Source organism: Lissotriton helveticus, chromosome 9 (assembly GCF_964261635.1).
Source record: "Lissotriton helveticus chromosome 9, aLisHel1.1, whole genome shotgun sequence".
Lineage (NCBI taxonomy): Eukaryota > Metazoa > Chordata > Amphibia > Caudata > Salamandridae > Lissotriton > Lissotriton helveticus.
The window spans coordinates 1,226,138,817-1,226,157,533 of record NC_136070.1 but is presented as its reverse complement, the minus strand read 5'-3'; the positions used below and the strand labels follow the sequence as shown (position 1 = coordinate 1,226,157,533).

General features: G+C 45.8%; 1 protein-coding gene across 1 annotated transcript in view; it reads right to left on the bottom strand.

Moving 5' to 3' along the window:
* Positions 1-18,717, bottom strand: part of XPC (XPC complex subunit, DNA damage recognition and repair factor) — an 81,065-nt gene that overhangs the window by 45,044 nt on the left and 17,304 nt on the right. The window contains exon 3 of the mRNA XM_078661714.1: positions 654-760. Coding sequence (XP_078517840.1) covers positions 654-760 — 107 coding nt within the window. The remainder of the gene's footprint in view (positions 1-653; positions 761-18,717) is intronic.

Here is an 18,717-nt window from a genome sequence, read left to right as displayed (position 1 = left end):
GCTCATGGGTCAGTCTGTTCCTGGATGTAGTGATAGGCAAATGACAACAAACCAACCCAGGTGTATACTTGTAATGGAGAGATCAAGAAGTATGGGCTGGAGGGAGACCAGAGAAAGATGGAGACTAGAATCACTCAGCACAGCAGGATATCAAACTAGGGATTTCACACTCTCCATATTAAAGCCAATGCGGACACTCCGAATGACTGGCCGAACTGGAAGTTCAGATGTTTCTAGATCAACTGGAGCATCTAGACCCTTGCGAAAGCATAAACTTTCGGCTCCAGTGAGAAAGCAAAAAATAACTTAAAGGGGACAGGCTGGATCGGGTACAGACCTACATACCCAGGTTGGTGTGAAGCAAACATCCACATGAGGAAGGGGAGGAGGGGTACGTGTGTGGAATGGTACAGATTGGCTAGTCACAATTTCCAAGGCAAGTGAAGGGAGTTTCCTGTAGAGGGATTAGGATTGATTAGCAAGCACTGCTGCCACCAAAGCTATTCCCCAAATAACCGTTTCTTGCACTTGGTGAATGCCCTTTGGTAATTAAGTGTAATTTGTGTGATGTAAATTGTGTAAGCACATAGACTTTTGTCAATGAAGCTTACTATTTAATTTTTTTAAATAATAAAAAAAAAAAAACTCATTACCAGCTACTTCTTCCCAATCCTCATCGCTGCTTTCGCTATCACTCTCTTCTTTGACAGAGACATCCTTCTCTTGGGGAGCATCATCTGTGAGCATTTTTCGTTGCTTACTTTGGAAACAACCAAAAAAGATTAATTATTGATTTAACTTTTGATCTTTACAGTTGGGTACACAAGACATAAACAATGCTATAACATAAGCATTTTTTTAATTTTTTTATAACAAGACGTTTATTAAGTTCTTTCAGCTATACACAGCGTCATGCCCACAACCCTGAGGCTGGCCGCTATTTACCATATGTACATATCACAGTATTAACGCAATGTTAACGACCATCCTCGGCCAGTCATAAATCGTGTATACATTAGCTTATTACAGTCGTACAGTATTATCTACAGACCTAGTCCGTCTTATTTTATATTTTATAACCATAACTCGTCTCAATCAAAAACAGGACTAAACCAGTCATTATCGATATTCCATAGGGTTACATATTACAAGCATTTTGATATGGGTCATAAGTACAACTATCTCACTATGTAAACATTCCTAACTCAAGCTATACCACTACTCTTGCTTGGCACAAGCTACGTCTCCCATCGGCTAGCATGATATACCTAGTTACTGTGATTACTTACCCCCCCTGTGTGCATTCCATGTCATGTAAGATATATCTCGTTTCTCTTCACTACTCATTAGCATACTTATTCCAAGTACATTCCCCCTGTGTTCCAAAACATAGAAAAGGCCATAACAAAGCAAAGTTACCGTCACACCCTCACCACGGGTCATCATCAGGTTCCGGCAGTTCCTCCGGGGGCTCACATAAGTTCCCTCGGTATTCGTTCCATTTAGTCCATATTCTCGACCATTTCCCAGGACACCCTCTATGCACATATACTGCCTTTTCCGCCACCATTGCTGAGTCCATATCATTACACCACCTTGTACATGAAGGTTTCATACCAGATCCCCATCTCCTAGCAATGTTACGCTTTGCAATTGCCATACCCAGCGTCGCCCAGGTTTGCAATCCCCTGTTCATATCGGTAGGTGACCAAATATTCAGTATACAACACTTAGGTTCGTTCTGCAATTCAATCCCTGTTGCCTCCGAAATCTCAAACAAAACCTCCTCCCAATACGATTGTATTTTGGGGCAATCCCATAGGATATGAAAGAAAGTCCCCGGGGACCCACAACCTCTCAGGCAAGTAGGTTCCGGGGTGCGCCCTAGCTTGTGCAGTAGAGTACGTGAATAGTATACTCTATGTAGTATTTTTAATTGTACCAGTTTCAGTCGTGAAGGTATGGTGGTCTCTCTTGGAGATGCCAGTGCATGTAACCAATCCTCATCCGCTATGTCTCCCAGATCCACCTCCCATCGACTGCGTAAGACTACCGTGGGGTCAGGGAGATTATTGACGAGCTTCCGATACGTAAGGGAGATCGCTTTCTTATCTAAGTGTTCAGTGAGGAGTCTATCCTCCAGGGGGGAGGATTCGGCAAGAGTCGCACCTGATGGGATGGCCCCCTGCAAGGCATGTTTGATTTGTGCATAGCGATAACGTTCATTTCCCCCCCATTCCATACTGCTCCTGTAGGGCTGGGAATAAAATAATCTCTCCCCTTATCCATAGGTCCCCAATTGTGGAAATGCCAATTAGATCCCATTGCCTGAAACCTTTCGAATTCCCCAGCGTGCCAAGTTTGCGTGTATCCCAGAGCGGTGTGGCTAGCGTAAGGACTCCCTCCCACCCTAGAGCTCTCTGTGCAGTGTGCCAGATCTTGATTGTGTGAGCCGTAGGGCCTGTGAGAGTGTGCCGACGTTTGTCGGAGTATAGCGCCTTCATAAGTTTGTCTGGGGGGAGGACGGCCCTGTCAAGAGCGTAGGCCGGATCCTGTTGCGGGGCATGTATCCATTGATTCACCACCATTAGTTGTGCGGCCCAGTAGTATAATTTGACGTTTGGCAAGGCAATCCCCCCATCGTACCAACTACGGGTCAATTTAGAATGCGCTATCCGGGCTGGTTTACCGTCCCATAAGAGCGCGGCGATCTCCGCATCAATCGACTTTAGGTATGTGAGAGGGACCGGAAATGGGGTGTTTTGTAATGCATACAGGAATCTAGGAAGTGAGAGCATTTTAAAGAGCGCCGCTCTGCCCAGTAAAGTCAAAGGAAGGGAATGCCAGTGCTTCACATCCGACTTCAGCCTCTGTAGAGGTTTCAGTAGGTTTTCTTCCATAAAGACTGTGTCCTGTGGGGTGACGTATATTCCGAGATATTTAAACCCTCCGGTCACCGTTTGTAGGGTGCAGTCATGGGGTAGCATGGGCGTTGAACCGCGTAAGACATATAAGAGCGATTTGGACCAGTTAATTGTATACCCCGATACTTCTCCATAGGTCTTAAGTATGGCCATTAGTGTTGTTAGGGACTGGGTAGGAGACATTAAATACAGCAGCACGTCTTCAGAGTAAAGGGAGATGCGGTCCTCCCAGCCCGCTCCCCACGAGATGCCTCGGATCTGTGGATCCATACGGATTTTCACCGCCAGTGGCTCCAGTATAAGGGCGAATAATAGTGGGGACAGGGGGCATCCCTGCCGGGTACCGCGACCCAATGTGATCACGCGTGACGTGTGCCCATTCGCAATGATCTGTGCCAGGGGTGCTGTATAAAGGAGTCTAACCCAGCCACAGAACTTATGGCCAAAGCCCAGTTTCCTGAGCACCGCGAAGAGGAACGGCGATTCCACAAGATCGAACGCCATGGTCGCGTCTAAGGAGAGAATTGCGGCATCTTCCCGGAGTGAGGGAATGCGGTGTAGTATTCCGTTTAGTCGCCTCAAATTAAGGGAGGTGTTTCGCCCAGGCATAAAGGCCGATTGGTCCAGGTGTACCAGTGTTGTGAGGTGGGGCTGTAAACGTAGAGCCAGCAGTTTCGCAAGCACTTTAGCATCTGCATTCATTAGTGAGATCGGCCGGTATGAGGACGTCTGGTCAGGCGGTTTACCTGGCTTGTGTATAGTAACAATAGTGGCTAACCGCTGATCCGGCGAGAGAGAGCCCCGTTCCAAGCAGTCATTATACATGGGAAGCATATGGTGGGTAAGGTGTTGAGACATTGACTTATATAGTTCGATCGGTAGGCCGTTGGGTCCCATTGCCTTTCCAGTGTTTAGGGCTGCCAGGGCCACCCCCAATTCCTCCCCCGTTAAGTCATCTTCTAGTGTCTGTGCATCCTCCTGCGAGAGTGTGGTGAGAGGTATGTCATGTAGGAATTGTGTACATTCATCTTCTGTCACTCCATCACGTGCTGTATACACCGATTCATAGTAAGAAGCCAATTTCTCTACTATTTTAGGGGGAGAGGTTGTGCGTGTACCGTCTGAGAGTGTTAATGTGGCTATCCATCTACTCGCCCTTTCCTTCCTTTCAATCCATGCAAGCATTTTCCCAGTCTTATCTCCTAATTCATAGACCCTGTGTAACGTACCAGTTAACCTTGTCTTTGTCATGTCTTCCGCGCACGCCCTGAATTCTTGAGATGCCAACGTAAGTGTATGTGCTGTGTCCTCTGTGGGGTCAGAGGCGTGTGTCAACTCCGCGGTCTGAACCGCTGTTTCGAGCGACTCTATGGTTGCCCTCTGCGCTTTTTTATGCCTAGTGATAGTGGAGATGCTTGTCCCCTGATCACTGTTTTGTAGGCCTCCCAAAGGACCGACGGTGAGTCGACCGAGCCCACATTTTCTTCGAAGTAATTCGCGGTAGCTGTTTTTAGCGCTTTAGCAATGGCATGATTCTTTAGATATCCAGGATAGACCGGATAAATCCTTTGTCGTCTGGTGGGGTGCACTGTGTAGGTGAGTAGCACTGGGGAATGGTCTGATATTCCCCATGGTAGGTGTTCTATGGATGCAATCTTTTCTGGGGGAACGGCTAGTGTTAGTAAGTAGTCTATTCGGGAGAGACTATGATGGACTCCCGAAAGAAAAATGTGTAGTGGCGATCCCGTGGATGTTTGAGTCTCCACATATCTACCAGTCCCAACGCATCCATGAATTCTCGGAACAGGTGGTCTGATCTGGTAGCCTCTCGAGGAGGCTGTCTATCCATGGATGCGTCTAGTACCGCATTAAAGTCGCCTCCAATAATTAATTCCCCTCCTGGGAATTCAAGCAGTAAGTTACCCAGGTCTCGGAAGGCACCTTGATGCAACGCCGGGGGGATGTATACTGTTAGTATATTGTAGGGCCGGCCCTCCCATTGGCAGCTGATCGCCGCAAAACGTCCCTGGTCGTCAGTCCATGTGTGCTTGATAAGTAGGGGTGCATTTTTTGATACCAGGATACCTACCCCACGTGAACCAGAGGAGAATTCTGCGTGTGTGACCATTTTAAACCCCCAACGGTTAAGGGCCTTACAGGCTGTTCCCACCAGATGCAGCTCCTGAAGCAATACTATCGTCGGTGCCTTTCTTTTGAGAAACTGGAGGACCAGACCCCGTTTAATTTTGTGGCCCAGCCCATTCACATTCCATGAGATGATAGTAAGTGGGGTAGAAACCAGTGACTGTGGGTGGGGATGAGGCATTAAAAGGTCTTGGTCAGCCATGTCTGCAGGTGCTCCGGTGTGTCAGTGTCTCCGAATATGGTACTCGGATCGGAGTCCGACAACTTCGAGTATGGGAAGCCTTGTCTTTGTCGATGTAGAGTGCCTGGCCTTGTGTAGAAGTAACACAGAGAGTGTCTTGTGCCTGTGTGTATAGCTAACCCACATAGGAACCTGAGACTATTGCAATATCGGGACCTAACTGATGAATAATCAAGGCTCACTAATTGCCGGGGCGTTAGTGTCTCCGAATGTGAAATTCGGACCAGGGTCCTACACCATCTCCCGTATTGAGTACCTCCCAGAGTGTTTACAAAACCGTCCCCCGGTCGAGCGAAGTGTTCCATAGATGATGATAGGCTTTCTAGGAAGCCTCGTCTGTGCCGGCGTAGGAGACCCAGTAGTGTGTACAGGCACCAGAAAAAGTGTCCCGTGGTCGTGTGTACATTCAACCCAAGGAAAAACATGAGACTTAAATGATAACAATAAAACTTGGCAAACGATCCCCCCTTCCCGCCCCCCCTCCCTGCCTCCCTGCTATACGGACATAGAACCGCCCGCTTCCCCAACTTAGCAGAGTGCCTGCTCCCATTCCCCCCCAATGTACTTGCTTGCGGGGTAAGTGGTTCCGTGGTACTAGTGACCCCATCGGTCACAGTCTGCTCTTCCCGTTCCGAGTCCAGCAGCAGCCTTTTCACCTGTCGTGGCGACCTGTGGATCTAGCTATGCCATTCAGGAACTCATGATTCAGGTCATTATTCGTCGGCTTCCGGTCCCCCTTCTAGCTCCTTGTCCTGATTTTCTCTGGCCGATGCTGGTGAAGCTTCAGTACTCTCGATCTGTTGGTTTCTCTGGCCTCTGCTCGTGCGTCTAGTCTCCTCCACCCGTCGCCATCCGTCCAGCCAGTCCCACGCCGCCTCCGGGGTATCAAAAAACCAAGATTTATGATTATCCACGACCCTTAGTTTCGCCGGGAACAGCATTGAGTAAGGCAATTCCTTTGCTCGCAAGGCCTTTTTCACATCCATGAAGGTTTTGCGGCGTCGGGCCACCTCGCCGTATAGTCGGGAAAGAAGGCCAACGTAGAGTTTTGTATTTTGATGGGCAGGGCATTCCGAGCCGCTTGAAGTAGGACATCCCTGTCCCGGAAATTGAATAGCCTGGCCAGTACAGGTCTTGGTGCCGCACCCGGTTTCGGTATTCCACCTGGGACCCTGTGTGCTCTCTCCACGTAGAAGAAATGTGATAGACCTTTTGGTTGCAGTTTGGTCTTGATAAGGTCTTCTATGTAAAGGTCCATCGCCCGCTTGCCTTCCGATTCTGGTAGTCCTAGGATTCGGACGTTGTTACGTCTTGCCCGCCCTTCCTGATCGTTCAGCTTGTCCTGCAGTTTCTTAGTGACTGCTTCCATCCGTTCCATGGCCAACTGCAGTTCGGAGGTGTCCTCAACCAGGGATTTCGTGACCACTTCCACCTGCGCCACTCTCTCGGTCATCTTGTGAAGGTCCGCCCTCAATTAGCCCACATCCGAGGAGATGGCCCCTACTGTAGTTTGGACATTGGTGAGCGTTTTCATTAAGTCCTCGAGTGTCACCCTTTTCCCTCCGTCACCCTCGGGGCTTTTGCCCGTGGACGTGCGCCCGTCCGGGTTTTGCGATGGGGTCTTCTCGAACGCGTATTTGTCCAGCCTTGACTGAGCTGCGTTGTTCCGCGTTCCTTTCCCCGCCATGCTTCCTCCCTTCAGGGGGCCGTTAGGCGTATCAACTCCGGCTACCGCCCCGATAGCGACCTGGCCCCTGGAGACTCGGGGGTGCAATTATGATGGTCCGTCGAGGAGGCAGGCCCGTTCCAGCGCCAGGGGTAGGCTTCTTAGTATGTCACAAGGGGGGGATACCTCTATCCCGAGACCGGCTAAAGTAGCGTATATGTCCTTCGTCAACAGAGATGATTAGGGTTAATATGAGGCTCGGGTCAGGTGTGCTTCCTAGTACAGAGCTTCTCGTGGCTCTCTGGCCTCTATGCCACCACAATCTCAATGTCACTTTGAGCGAATTATGTCCTAGGGAGACGAGTGTGCCCACAGTGGTTGGTATCCGCAGTGCGCTATCCGCGCTGTGGGGGAGCAGCTCAGGATCAATGTACCCCCTCCAAGCTATATTATGGCAACAGTGGGGGAGGGCGATCGTGCCACAGAGCCGATGTGCCGGAGGCCCTTGTCTAGGGTTGGTTGACTCTTGTTCGTCCCCGGATGAGGAGCAATTCAGGCGAGGTCGGCGCTGCAGGAGCTGATATGCCTGGTACTCAACAGGCACAATGTTCCCTGGTTCGCCCCGTCACCGCCGGTAGAACAGGGGACGGCAGGAACGGCGAGGGGCGGATTGGGTGCAGGCTCCAAGCCTCGGCATCAGTCTTACCCGTCTCCGAAGACGTCCGCGACTCCCTTGCCTCCGGGGGTCCACCACCCCTCCGATCCCAAATAAGTCAAGGGAGGGGGGATGTGGGGGGAGTCGTCGACCCACCACAGGAGCGCGCCGCAACAGGCTCTCTCGTCAGTCCGATGAAGGATCTTTCATCCGGGCGAAGGTCCAAGTCGCGATGCGGGGACTTCCGGTCCGGTCTCCCGGCCGTCGTTCACTTCCGGCAGGATAGTGCTTCAGGCCAGCCCGGTGCAGCCACGATGTCAGTAGGCCGCAGTCTGACACTTCACCTTGAGGCTGATGCTGGTATCGGATCCTCGCCGGGGTTCGGTGGGGGATGCCGCTTGGTGTCCTCTCGCGGAGCCAATCTCCTTGACAGCAGAGATAACGGATTTATGGAAGGATATACTGATGGGGTCTCGTTGACCACGGAGCTCCTCTGCTAGGCAGCCATTCCGGTCGGCTGCTAGCCACGCCCCCGTCACATAAGCATTTTTAACGCACATTACTTCTTAAAGGATGCATCTACTGATGTACTAAACATTTTTATGGTTGCAAACTGTCTAATTTGCAACTGCAAAAATGTTTTTTAGAATGTACTAAATCCATCTTGCAGTCTACAACTATTACAGACTCCTGAATTGGGTTTGTCGAATCAATACAGATTTGCAGCTTGGAAGGGGAGAGTTGTAAGCGGCCATTCCAAACTGCCAGTTAGATTGTAACATTTCAATGTTTTGTGACAGAAATCTTGTCGCAAAAAAATGGCGAAAATGACTATCACCTGAGTTAGGGTTGGTAAGCCATATGCAAAAGAAAAGTTGTCCCTTTGTAACCCTGCTCTTTTGTAAATGTGTAAAAATAAAAATCCTAAAACAAGTTTGCTGGAGAATAGACAGTGGTCCTGAGACAAATTCCCAAAGAAACAACTATAGATCACACACACACACCATCAAACGGTTCTCCTCCACAGACCACTCACGGAGCGGCACAATGAACAGGCGGCATCCAAGTTTCTTTTTCAATTTTTTTCTTTCCATTTTCTTTGGTGAATGCCACATATAAACAACGGCCAACACGTTTCGGCTGATTCCTTCAACTAAAACGGGCTATTAAATTTTTTTTTTTTAACTTATTTAAAAGGTGATCTGATGAACAACCCTGTGGTGGCCACCAATTGTAAGGAGTTGCAATTTGTGACCCACCTTATTAATATTCATTAAGTAAGTCAGGTTGTGACCACCTCCAAATCAGAATTTAGTGAACCAACCGTTTGGGAAACAGCCGAATTCTTTACTGTTGGCAAAGAAACGGTTCACAAACAGCAGCCAATTTTTTGAGACCACTAATTAGTAAATCTGCCCTTCTGTTTGTTAACTTTTTTATGTTTAGTTTCTTTTTGGAGGTCCTATGCACTGGTTCCAAAAATTCAGGGAAAAGGCAGTAGCGCATTATAAGAATTTTTTTTAAAAAGGAAGAAAAAACAAAAAATAAAATAAAAAACATGAAAATAGAAGTAAAGCCATCCTGACACAAGAAATCCAGAGTGCCTAGATAAAAGATATTTAACCCATTCGGCGTTGTGCGGAAGAATGAATGAGCGGGCAGGGTTTGGACGGCCCCCGGCTGTCCTCCGCACACGCCCACTGTGACGTCGGACGGCCGGGGGCTGTCCTGAGCACCGAAGAGGCTAAGAAAAAAACACAGAAAAAAAAGCTCCTTATCAGTAACCTTATTTCTGATGGACATATAATTGTCCAGCAGTATCCTCATCTTAAAAATATCCTTCCAGCTATCAAACTGGTCCCGAAAAGTTTTCTCCAACAATAGCTCTTCCAATACCGCCAGGTCGAGGCATGCAGCTTCCGTCAGAAGTGCGACAGGCAAAAACAACGACAGAGGAGTATATACAGCACCAACCGGTGTGGTAGTGTCAGTTTCTGAAACTTTTCCCCACCCAATAAGGCATGCAGAGATAACCCAAGACAGTAACTATTACAGCATATAACATGACTGCATAACTTGGGATCTTATTAACCATGGCTCATACCCTACAGAGAGGCCAGAGGGTGTTGAGAAATTTGCATGAAGATTTTATATCCACCACAAATGGTTACTTAAGAGAAGTAACGGTCTTCTAATGGATACATTTTAAGCTACTCTCCAAGATATTGCAGCAGAGTATGTGAAATTTTGCGACACTTTATTGAACTTCTAGTGGCATTTGTATGCCACTTTATTTAATTTCTGTTCATTAGTTTTGCATAGTTTTGGAGGATGTTACGTTTAAATTATGAGTCACCTTAGAAGAAGATTTTAAGTGCTCTCCATTCTATCTTCAGGTCTGTGGAAATGCGGTTTCCACACATTTATATATACACACACATGTAAATCTTTCCCTTCTGAAGCCTTTGCAATAAAGAATAGTGGGTGCCCTCAGTAGCCAACTGGCTTAATTATGTAGTACCACACTTCTTTAATGTGGTCAAACACAATACAAGCACTTTGCAATAGGTGGTACTACACAATGAAAGCAGTTTGTATTCTGTCTGGACAATGAAAGCAGTTAGTATTCTGTCTGGAAGTGTGCACTGTTCTTTCTTGCAAAGGGTAGCTGCCCAGTATCAGCCCTGATGGGGCAACCGTACGGGACAGCAGGTTTGGAGCATATATATATATATTTATTTCAATACACACACCTACTCACACACACAATATAACGCATAGGGGGGGAGGGGGCAGAAAAGTTACCACATCACCTTACGACTGAAAACTTTATTTGTATGAACACAGAGAGTAGACCTACTTGAGTAACAAAAAGTGATCAAAACCTTAGGATGCAATCTTGCGGACAGCCTGAGGAGGTTTTAAAAGGGCGATTAGCATTCATGAGTGCACACATTTCTAGACACCCCAAGGAACCAGACTCATGATAAACTTCTTGCCTCAGACATCGACTACTACTACTTGTTTCTTTAGACAATAGGCCTGATCCTACCGGATCTGATCACTTTTTCACTTTTTATTTTCCTCAAGTAAGCCTTATCTATGTTGATACTGAAAATATATATAGATAGTTAGATAGAATTAATAATGAGAGACAAGCAAGGGTTCAGGCATATCTTTAGGAACTTGTGCACGAACTGTGCCATGGACATTTTTCACATGTATATAATGCAGTAAACATGTACAAATAGGATAAAGATTGTGATCGATGTAATAGGAAACAGCACTTCTGGGATCCACCAAAGGTAGCCACTCCTCCACTTTGATGGGGAAAGATGATAGAAGAATAAAAGGTAAATAGACTGGTCCATCTGAAACAGACCCTGCCTTGGGTAGAAAAACTTGCAGGAACGAAGGACTAACCTAGTTGGTGAAAAACTATGAAAGGTGGCCGAAATGAGAACACCTGAAGTGTTCTTATCATATGGACTAAAGTTGTTGCCAACAGTAATACTATTTTTTATGATGATACATCAAAACAAGACAGCTGCACATTGGTTTGAATGTAGAAAAAAGTCAACATAAAATTCAAATCCCATTGACAAGCAATAAAAGAAGTGGGGTGAGACAAGCAAACTAAAGCCATAGGAAAATGTGCCACCTCAGGCATTCTAAACAGGGATGGCAGGAAAACACAAGGGTGGGACCAACACAGCTAAATAGACCTCGACTGTAGCCCCCAGCAGGTCCTGCTGTACAAGAGACAATATGAATTTCAAAACAACGATACTGTGTTATTTGAAAGGAACTTGGACTCCCACTATTGAACTATTTTACTTCAGCAGCTGGTGGGTTTCGGGCCGCCAAGTGGACGTCTGCATCCTGGCAATAGAACAGTAGCTAGAAAGTCTCAATTTCCAGATGGGTGACGTACTGCTTCTTTGAAGATGAACCTCTGCGCTGAAGTGTGGTGATACGTTTGAGCATGGTGAGCAAGCTCTAGCTTCCTTTTCTTCAAAGCATTCCAGGGAGGAGTTGGCCTTCACTCTGAATAGCCGTTTGCCATCCAAGAGTATGACCACGAGTATTCTCTGGAAATCTCCAGAGAAGCCAGTGGAATGCTTGCAAATGTGGCGGCACACGGCGACAGCTGGGCCCACAGATTGATCCACGGTGTCCACAGAATCTGGAACACACAAAAGGATCTGTTTAGGTGTCCAAACAGTGGTTTATCAAATCGGTCATGAGATGCTGTAGGCTAATTGCTGTGTGTTTTGCCAGTTCCCACGGGTTGAAAGCAGATCGGTCCAAGAACCAGACGGCATTGGCCGAGTGGGACAAAAAGTACCAGAAGCAAAGACTTCATGCACCCAGAGTCAACATTTTACAACTCTGTCAGGATGTGCCAAGGTAGAGGCATTATGGTTTCGTTTTGAGGAAAAAACCTGGACTACAATGCTTTTCAGTGAATGGAAAGAGGACAAAAAGGGAGGGTCGAATGTTGCATGCCTATGGAATCTATCTATTAGTCTAAAGACTGCTGGGCATGAAAATAGCCTCATTAAATTGGAGCAAGGACTCCACCACAGAGGAGAAGGGTTGCTAGATTTAAGTCAACATCTTAGACTTCGCCTCTGTAGATGGCAAGATAATTCCAAGGCGTAAGCAGCATTTGATACTACAAAGGTAAATTTAAAGGATTCCTCTGAAGCTCGGCCTGAGGGGAAATGGGTAGCTCTTTTGATCGAGGTTTCCAGATCACTAGCATTTTTTAACTCTGCCTAGAAGCCAGCATCAAATTTATAATGTTGAATGAAGTTATCAGCCTCCAAAACATCATATTTTGTGTGCCTATCGGTTTTGAATTCTTACGCGGCAATTAGAGGCGTAAAAAACGTTAAGGCATTAATTAATGTCCTGATGATGGTCCCCATGATCTAAATAGTGGGACCGAAACGCCGTCACCTGCCTCGCACCTTATACATAACTTGATTTATATGTAATGTATTTGTAAATGGTGCATTTTGATTTTTCTGTACATATGAATTTCTGAAACAGAAAACGTTACTTTTGCCTTAAAAGCCTTTTTCCTGTCTGCATGGGATCTAGGAGTGTCTGGGTACAGGCTTGTGCCCTACACTGGTGAATGTTGAAGGTATTGTTTCTGGTTGTAATTTATTACTTACTGAGTAAACTTGAAGACCTCTGTCCGGCTGGACATGTCACTCCAAATATAGAATCGATTCTGTCTATATTTATTATTGCACATTATTCTGTACGCATGGGACCGTTGTTGTTCTTAATAGTATGCTCCCCGAGGTCCTATGCTGACTGATTTGGGGCCCCTTGTTGTTTCTAACTCATCTGTAATAGTGCAGCACTAACAGCTGGAAGACCGCAACCTAAGCAGAGCAAGCTGATGGAGCTGGAAACTCTTAGGGAGCAGGAACGTTTCCTTAAAGAAAAAGACGACTTCTCCTTTCCCTGGTGCATTGTGTGTTTTTTGTGGGCAGATCTGTTGCAAGATCATTCCTAGCATGTGACTTAACTGAAGGTGACAGAGGTCATTTGGGCTTTTGCCTGTGTGCTTTGGCCAAAAAATAGTTTGACCTCCTGCTCCTTGATGGCATTCCTGTGCAGTGAAGCACAGGAGTCGCAGCCTACTGCGTTGTGTTCTGGGCCTTAACACCACATGCAGAGGTCATGTTGGTCCTATGAGGACATCTTCTTTGATGTTTGACACAGGGTTTAAACCGAAGAAACATCTGAACTAGTTGCGTCTAACTGCAGGTTGTCACCGGAAAGCCTTTGCTGGGGAAAAGTTATTCAGATTAGTCTGGAGGGATATTTTTAAAATGAAGAATGAATATATCTTGTTCCTCCGCCGTGCACGGCTTTCTGGCCTCACATTTTACATCACTCATGACATGTTCTATGACATCACTCATGACATCTCAAATGAAATCATAGATTACATCATCCAATCTTCATTTTTGCACATATTACTCTCTAAATTAGTATGGCATTAGAGGCCTGAAAGTAAGTACAAAATATCTCAGAAGAGTAGGAGGCATCATTAATTCCATCACATATACAACTACCTTAGCAGAAGGAAGCATGGGTTATGTGTAGCACTGACCCTATACCATGCACTTTATGGGTAGCGTAGTTCACATTAACAATCAACCACAGCTGTATGGAAAACCCTCAATGTATTCCGTGTTTACTCTGAATACAACTGTTCACAGACAGCCAAGTTCCTAAAAATACTGAATGTCTGTTCCAAAACTAATGCCCTGCTACAGACAGCTTTTACATGCATTGAACCCTTGACAGTCACCAAATCTACATTGCGAATGAAGTTGATACGAGTAGAAAAGTGGGTACCGTCAACAGTATTCACTCTAAGGAGAGTGTTTACTCTTTACCTCACAGTGAAACTCTCAAAAGAAATACACTGCAGAGTATTAAAACGTATCTACTAAGAGCAGTGTACACTATGCAACGCTTGGCAAAAAAGACATTATTCGCTTAAAATAAGCTAAACATTTTACTATCTGCAGCCTTCAAACTGTGGTGAAACATTTACAGGTAAACCAACTTCTTAAGAAAAACAAGCGCATGTACTTAGATTAATACCTGGTGCACACAGTCTTCTATGTTACATAGAAATGGTCATGCTGAGAGAAGTCCATCTAATAACCCTAGGCTTACAGCGCTTAGTACGTGGTATGTAGAATCTTTGCCCTGTTGCAAATATTTTCTATAGAGCCTAAAAAATGTGTAGAATATGCTGAACAAAAGTTGTTAACCATCACTTGCACACAGGGTTACTTACTCTCCAATGCAAACTTTTATATTGTGTTTATTACCTGTACACAGCCACAGTGTATTAGGAGCAAATTAGTTTTGTAAACATGTACACCCATTAGCGGGACACAGGCTGTACACTAGCTAAAGAAGTACGATGGTAGTTAAGCTCCACTTCGTAAAAATCAAACTAATACACTCATTTAAAGAGGTCATCAGTGTGTCATCTGAGAGGTCATCAGTGAGGTCATAGAACATATCATGATAATGTAATACGTGGGGTCATAAGCAGCGAGTAAGATCTTCTAACTATAACTGGTGGATTTCTGCATTACGCTACTTTAACCGTTATTTTGTTCAGTGAATTTCTAGGTTTTTAAAAAGAAATTTTGTTACATATAGTAATATTTTATTACAAAACAGAACCCCAACCTCCTGCTGCGCACAGCCTGAGGCCTTTTTTTTTTTTTTTTTTTTTTTACGGGCCCCCCTCCCCAAGCCTTCCTAGTCCCAGATGAAATTAAATAGGAGGGGGTCGCTTGGTCTTCCTGTCCTAGACTTGTAAGGCCCTAGAGTTTCCATTCCCCTGCATACACTCCATAAAATAAAGGGGAGGTACGCTACTCGGCCCCCTCTTCCCAAGCCAGTATTGCCTTGGGGATTTCATTCCCCAGTTTCTGGATTATTAAAGGTGGGTGCCCTGGTACCCACCATACTTTTGTTGGGGAGCCCGGAAAAACCACGGCCTCCTCGGCCAGTGAGCAAGGCGTTTTGTTATGCTGAAACCATTTGGGTATTTTACTCCATGGTTCATGCTGTTTGGAAACTATATGTGAAATTTAATTAAATCTACATTTATCATCATCTGCAACCCATTGTGAGTGCACTTCATCTTAGCCAAAAGTTGAGGTTTTGATGTGGTGCAGGGAAGCCTCCCATGGACATTCCCCTTTGCTGTAAGGACTCAAGGGATATCGAGGCTATATATATATATATATATATATATATATATATATATATATATATATATATATATATGTGATCAAGGGCTTCAGGGCCCGAAACGCGTCATGGCGGACGGAGTGGTGCACACGATGTAATAAATACAGCAACTCTACCTCTTTGGGTCCGTTTCGTTTTTCTGCGCCAAAACATCGGAGAAAGCTAAGAAAACGAATTTCCAGTAACATTATATATATTATATATATATATATATATATATATATATATATATATATATATATTCCTCCTATCCTGCTCCGTTTAAAGACAGGTCTGACACATGCTGGGGATGTCAAACACAGATTTATTGCCACCAAAATGCACTTAAGCAAACTTCGCGATCTTCACACTGTCAGCCCCTGGCAGATGCGTTTCGGCGTGTGCCTTTCTCAATGCCTGGTGTCTGCTGTGTGTGCCAAGATAAAATTTTTCGCGGGGTTTGACTTAAAGGTCCTGCCGAGGGTTTTCATTGGCTGCATGTTGTAATAGTAGAACGCGGACAGGGAAAGTTCTTTCCGATGGTATCCGCCGCTTTCCTAACCAACAACCCTCGGCTGCAGTGCACAAAGTCCCTATATATTCACTGAAAAAACCATAGGTTTCAGGCCTTATATAGTTAGGAATTAGCATTTAAAAAACCTTTAAAATTCACTCAAAAAACTATAAGTTTTAGGGGTATTATAGTTAGCTGGACATTTCACTCATACAAAACCATTGAAATTGCTCCTATATAGTTAGTTGTACTAACTATATTTCGCGCACCCGCAATCCACTGCTGATGATGCCACATATTACATCATTCATGACATGGTCAGTGACATCACTGATGACATCTCAAATGACATCACTGATGACATCATCCACGTGACAATCACATACACCTTTCATACACTAGTAAAATCTTTCACCACTCTTTGTGAGTATCATATTTGAATCCATTGTTACAGCAATACAAATATCTAAAAACCCACTCAGTGATTCATAGATGTATACACACATCTAATCACTTACCTGTAGATTCACTCATACATGCTGTCAATGAACAATAGAACACTATCAAAAATACTTATACACCTAAATCGACATTACACACCAGCACACATTCTATTCACATATGAAGTCATCCTACTCACTTATGCAAACAATGGATCATATTTACATATATACTTAGCTACACACTTATAAAAACACAACTTCATCTATTCATTTAGATAGTAAGTCATACTTAGTGAATTATAAAATCATTATTACAAGTATAAAGTTATCCATACAGTCACGGCCCACAAATACGGCCACTCCACAGTATCAAAAGCCATTGTGGCGTCCAAGGAAGCCAAGATGGCCGGCTCACGCAGTGACGCAGTCCTCGCGAGGACACGATGCAATCGTCGTAGATTCAGGGCTGTATTCCGATGCGGTATAAAACCGGATTGATCCGGATGAATCAAGTCACTAATCACCTTTATTACACGGTTAGCCAATAATTTAGCAAGAATCTTGGGTTCTGCATTAAGGAGTGATATCGGCCTATAAGAGGCACAGCGGTCTCTTGGCTTCCCTTCCTTATGAATCACCACAATGGTCGCAAGACGCTGATCACGAGGAAGGGAGCCCCTATCTCGCGATTCTAGGAACATGTCACGAATATACGGCGCCATTTTGTCGGGGCGCAATTTATAAAGTTCAATGGGGAGACCATTAGGACCCATCGCCTTCCCGGAACGAATAGAACGGATAGCAAGAGCCACCTCATCAGCGGTTATTACTGCGTCCATTAACTCTTTATCGGAATCAGACAAACAGGGCAATGCGACGTTGCGTAATTATAAATGTGAGTCTTCTTCCGGCCTCACAGATACGGGGGAGTACACTTCCTGGAAATGCTCCGCAAAACTCTGTACAGTCTCCTCGGGTTCAGTCACACGCATACCATTCACTTTCTCAATCACAGGAACCAAACGACTCGCCCTCTCTTTCCTGTCTAACCAAGCAATCAGTTTACCCGCTTTATCCCCGACATCATACAATCGACCCTGCTGCTCCCTGCTCATAACTTTCGCAGCATCCGTAACCAAAGCCTTGTATTCAAGTTGTTTAAGACGCAAAACGTGCATCTTCCCACGAGTGACTCCCAGTTCCAGCTCACGCTCCAGTTCAACAATCTCTGCCTCTAGCCTAACCACTTCCTCATTTTTACTCTTTTTAGCGCCAGCAATCAATGACAAAGCCTGACCTCGGATGACAGTCTTAAAGGCCTCCCAGAGCGATACTGCCGAAGACACTGATCCCTCATTCTCAACAAAATACTGGTCAAGGGATTTGACCAGCGCAGCGCGGGTCTTAGGGTTACGGAAATACCATGGATTGATCGGGGCTATTCGTCCCTCTGCACCTACACTCGACTCCATATGAAGCCACAGCGGAGAGTGATCGGATATTCCCCGAGCCAGATGTCGAACCTCAGTAACGGAGGGGGCCTGCGCAGCTGGCATCAAGAGGTAATCAATCCTGGAAAGGCTACCGTGTGCACCCGAGTGGATATTATATTGGTTCTGGGCAGGATGGAGCAATCTCCAACAGTCCACTAACCCCAGTGTGTCTATAAAACCGCTAAGCCAATTCTGTGATCCTGCGAGGTCCCTGGGCGGGTGTCGATCCTCCCTACCAGAGACAACAGAGTTAAAATCTCCGCCCATGACCAGAGTCCCTTCAGGAAGTCCCAATTCTACTCACCCCAAGTCCGCAAAAGTTGTCGATTGCAGACCCGGGGGGACGTAAACAGAAAGAAAGGATACAATTCTACCCTCCCATCGTCCAGTGAGAGCTACGTAACGCCCCCTATCATCCAGGACTGTTGCATCTATTTCCAAGGGGAGAGAACTCCTGACTAGGATGCCCACCCCTCTGGACCCAGAGGAGAACCCGGCATGGGCAACCAGACGATATCCTCTCCGGTTCATGGCATGACAAGTGTTACCGATCAAATGTGTTTCCTGCAATAATACCACGTCAGGGGAAAGCCGTTTCAATAACTAACACAACCCCTCGGTTTATCCTGTCCCCCAACCCATTCACATTCCAACTCATTAGTCTCAATCCCCTACCCCCCATCCCAAAAGTGAAAGTAGATCCAACCCCCCTCGGAGCTCAGCATCCAAATCAAATGATAGAATACGTTGCCTTGTACGGAAACAAAACACACCCATATGAACACCCCCTCACCCCCGAACCAAAAACCCGTTACAGACCCCCCCCACCCTGCACCCCTACGTAA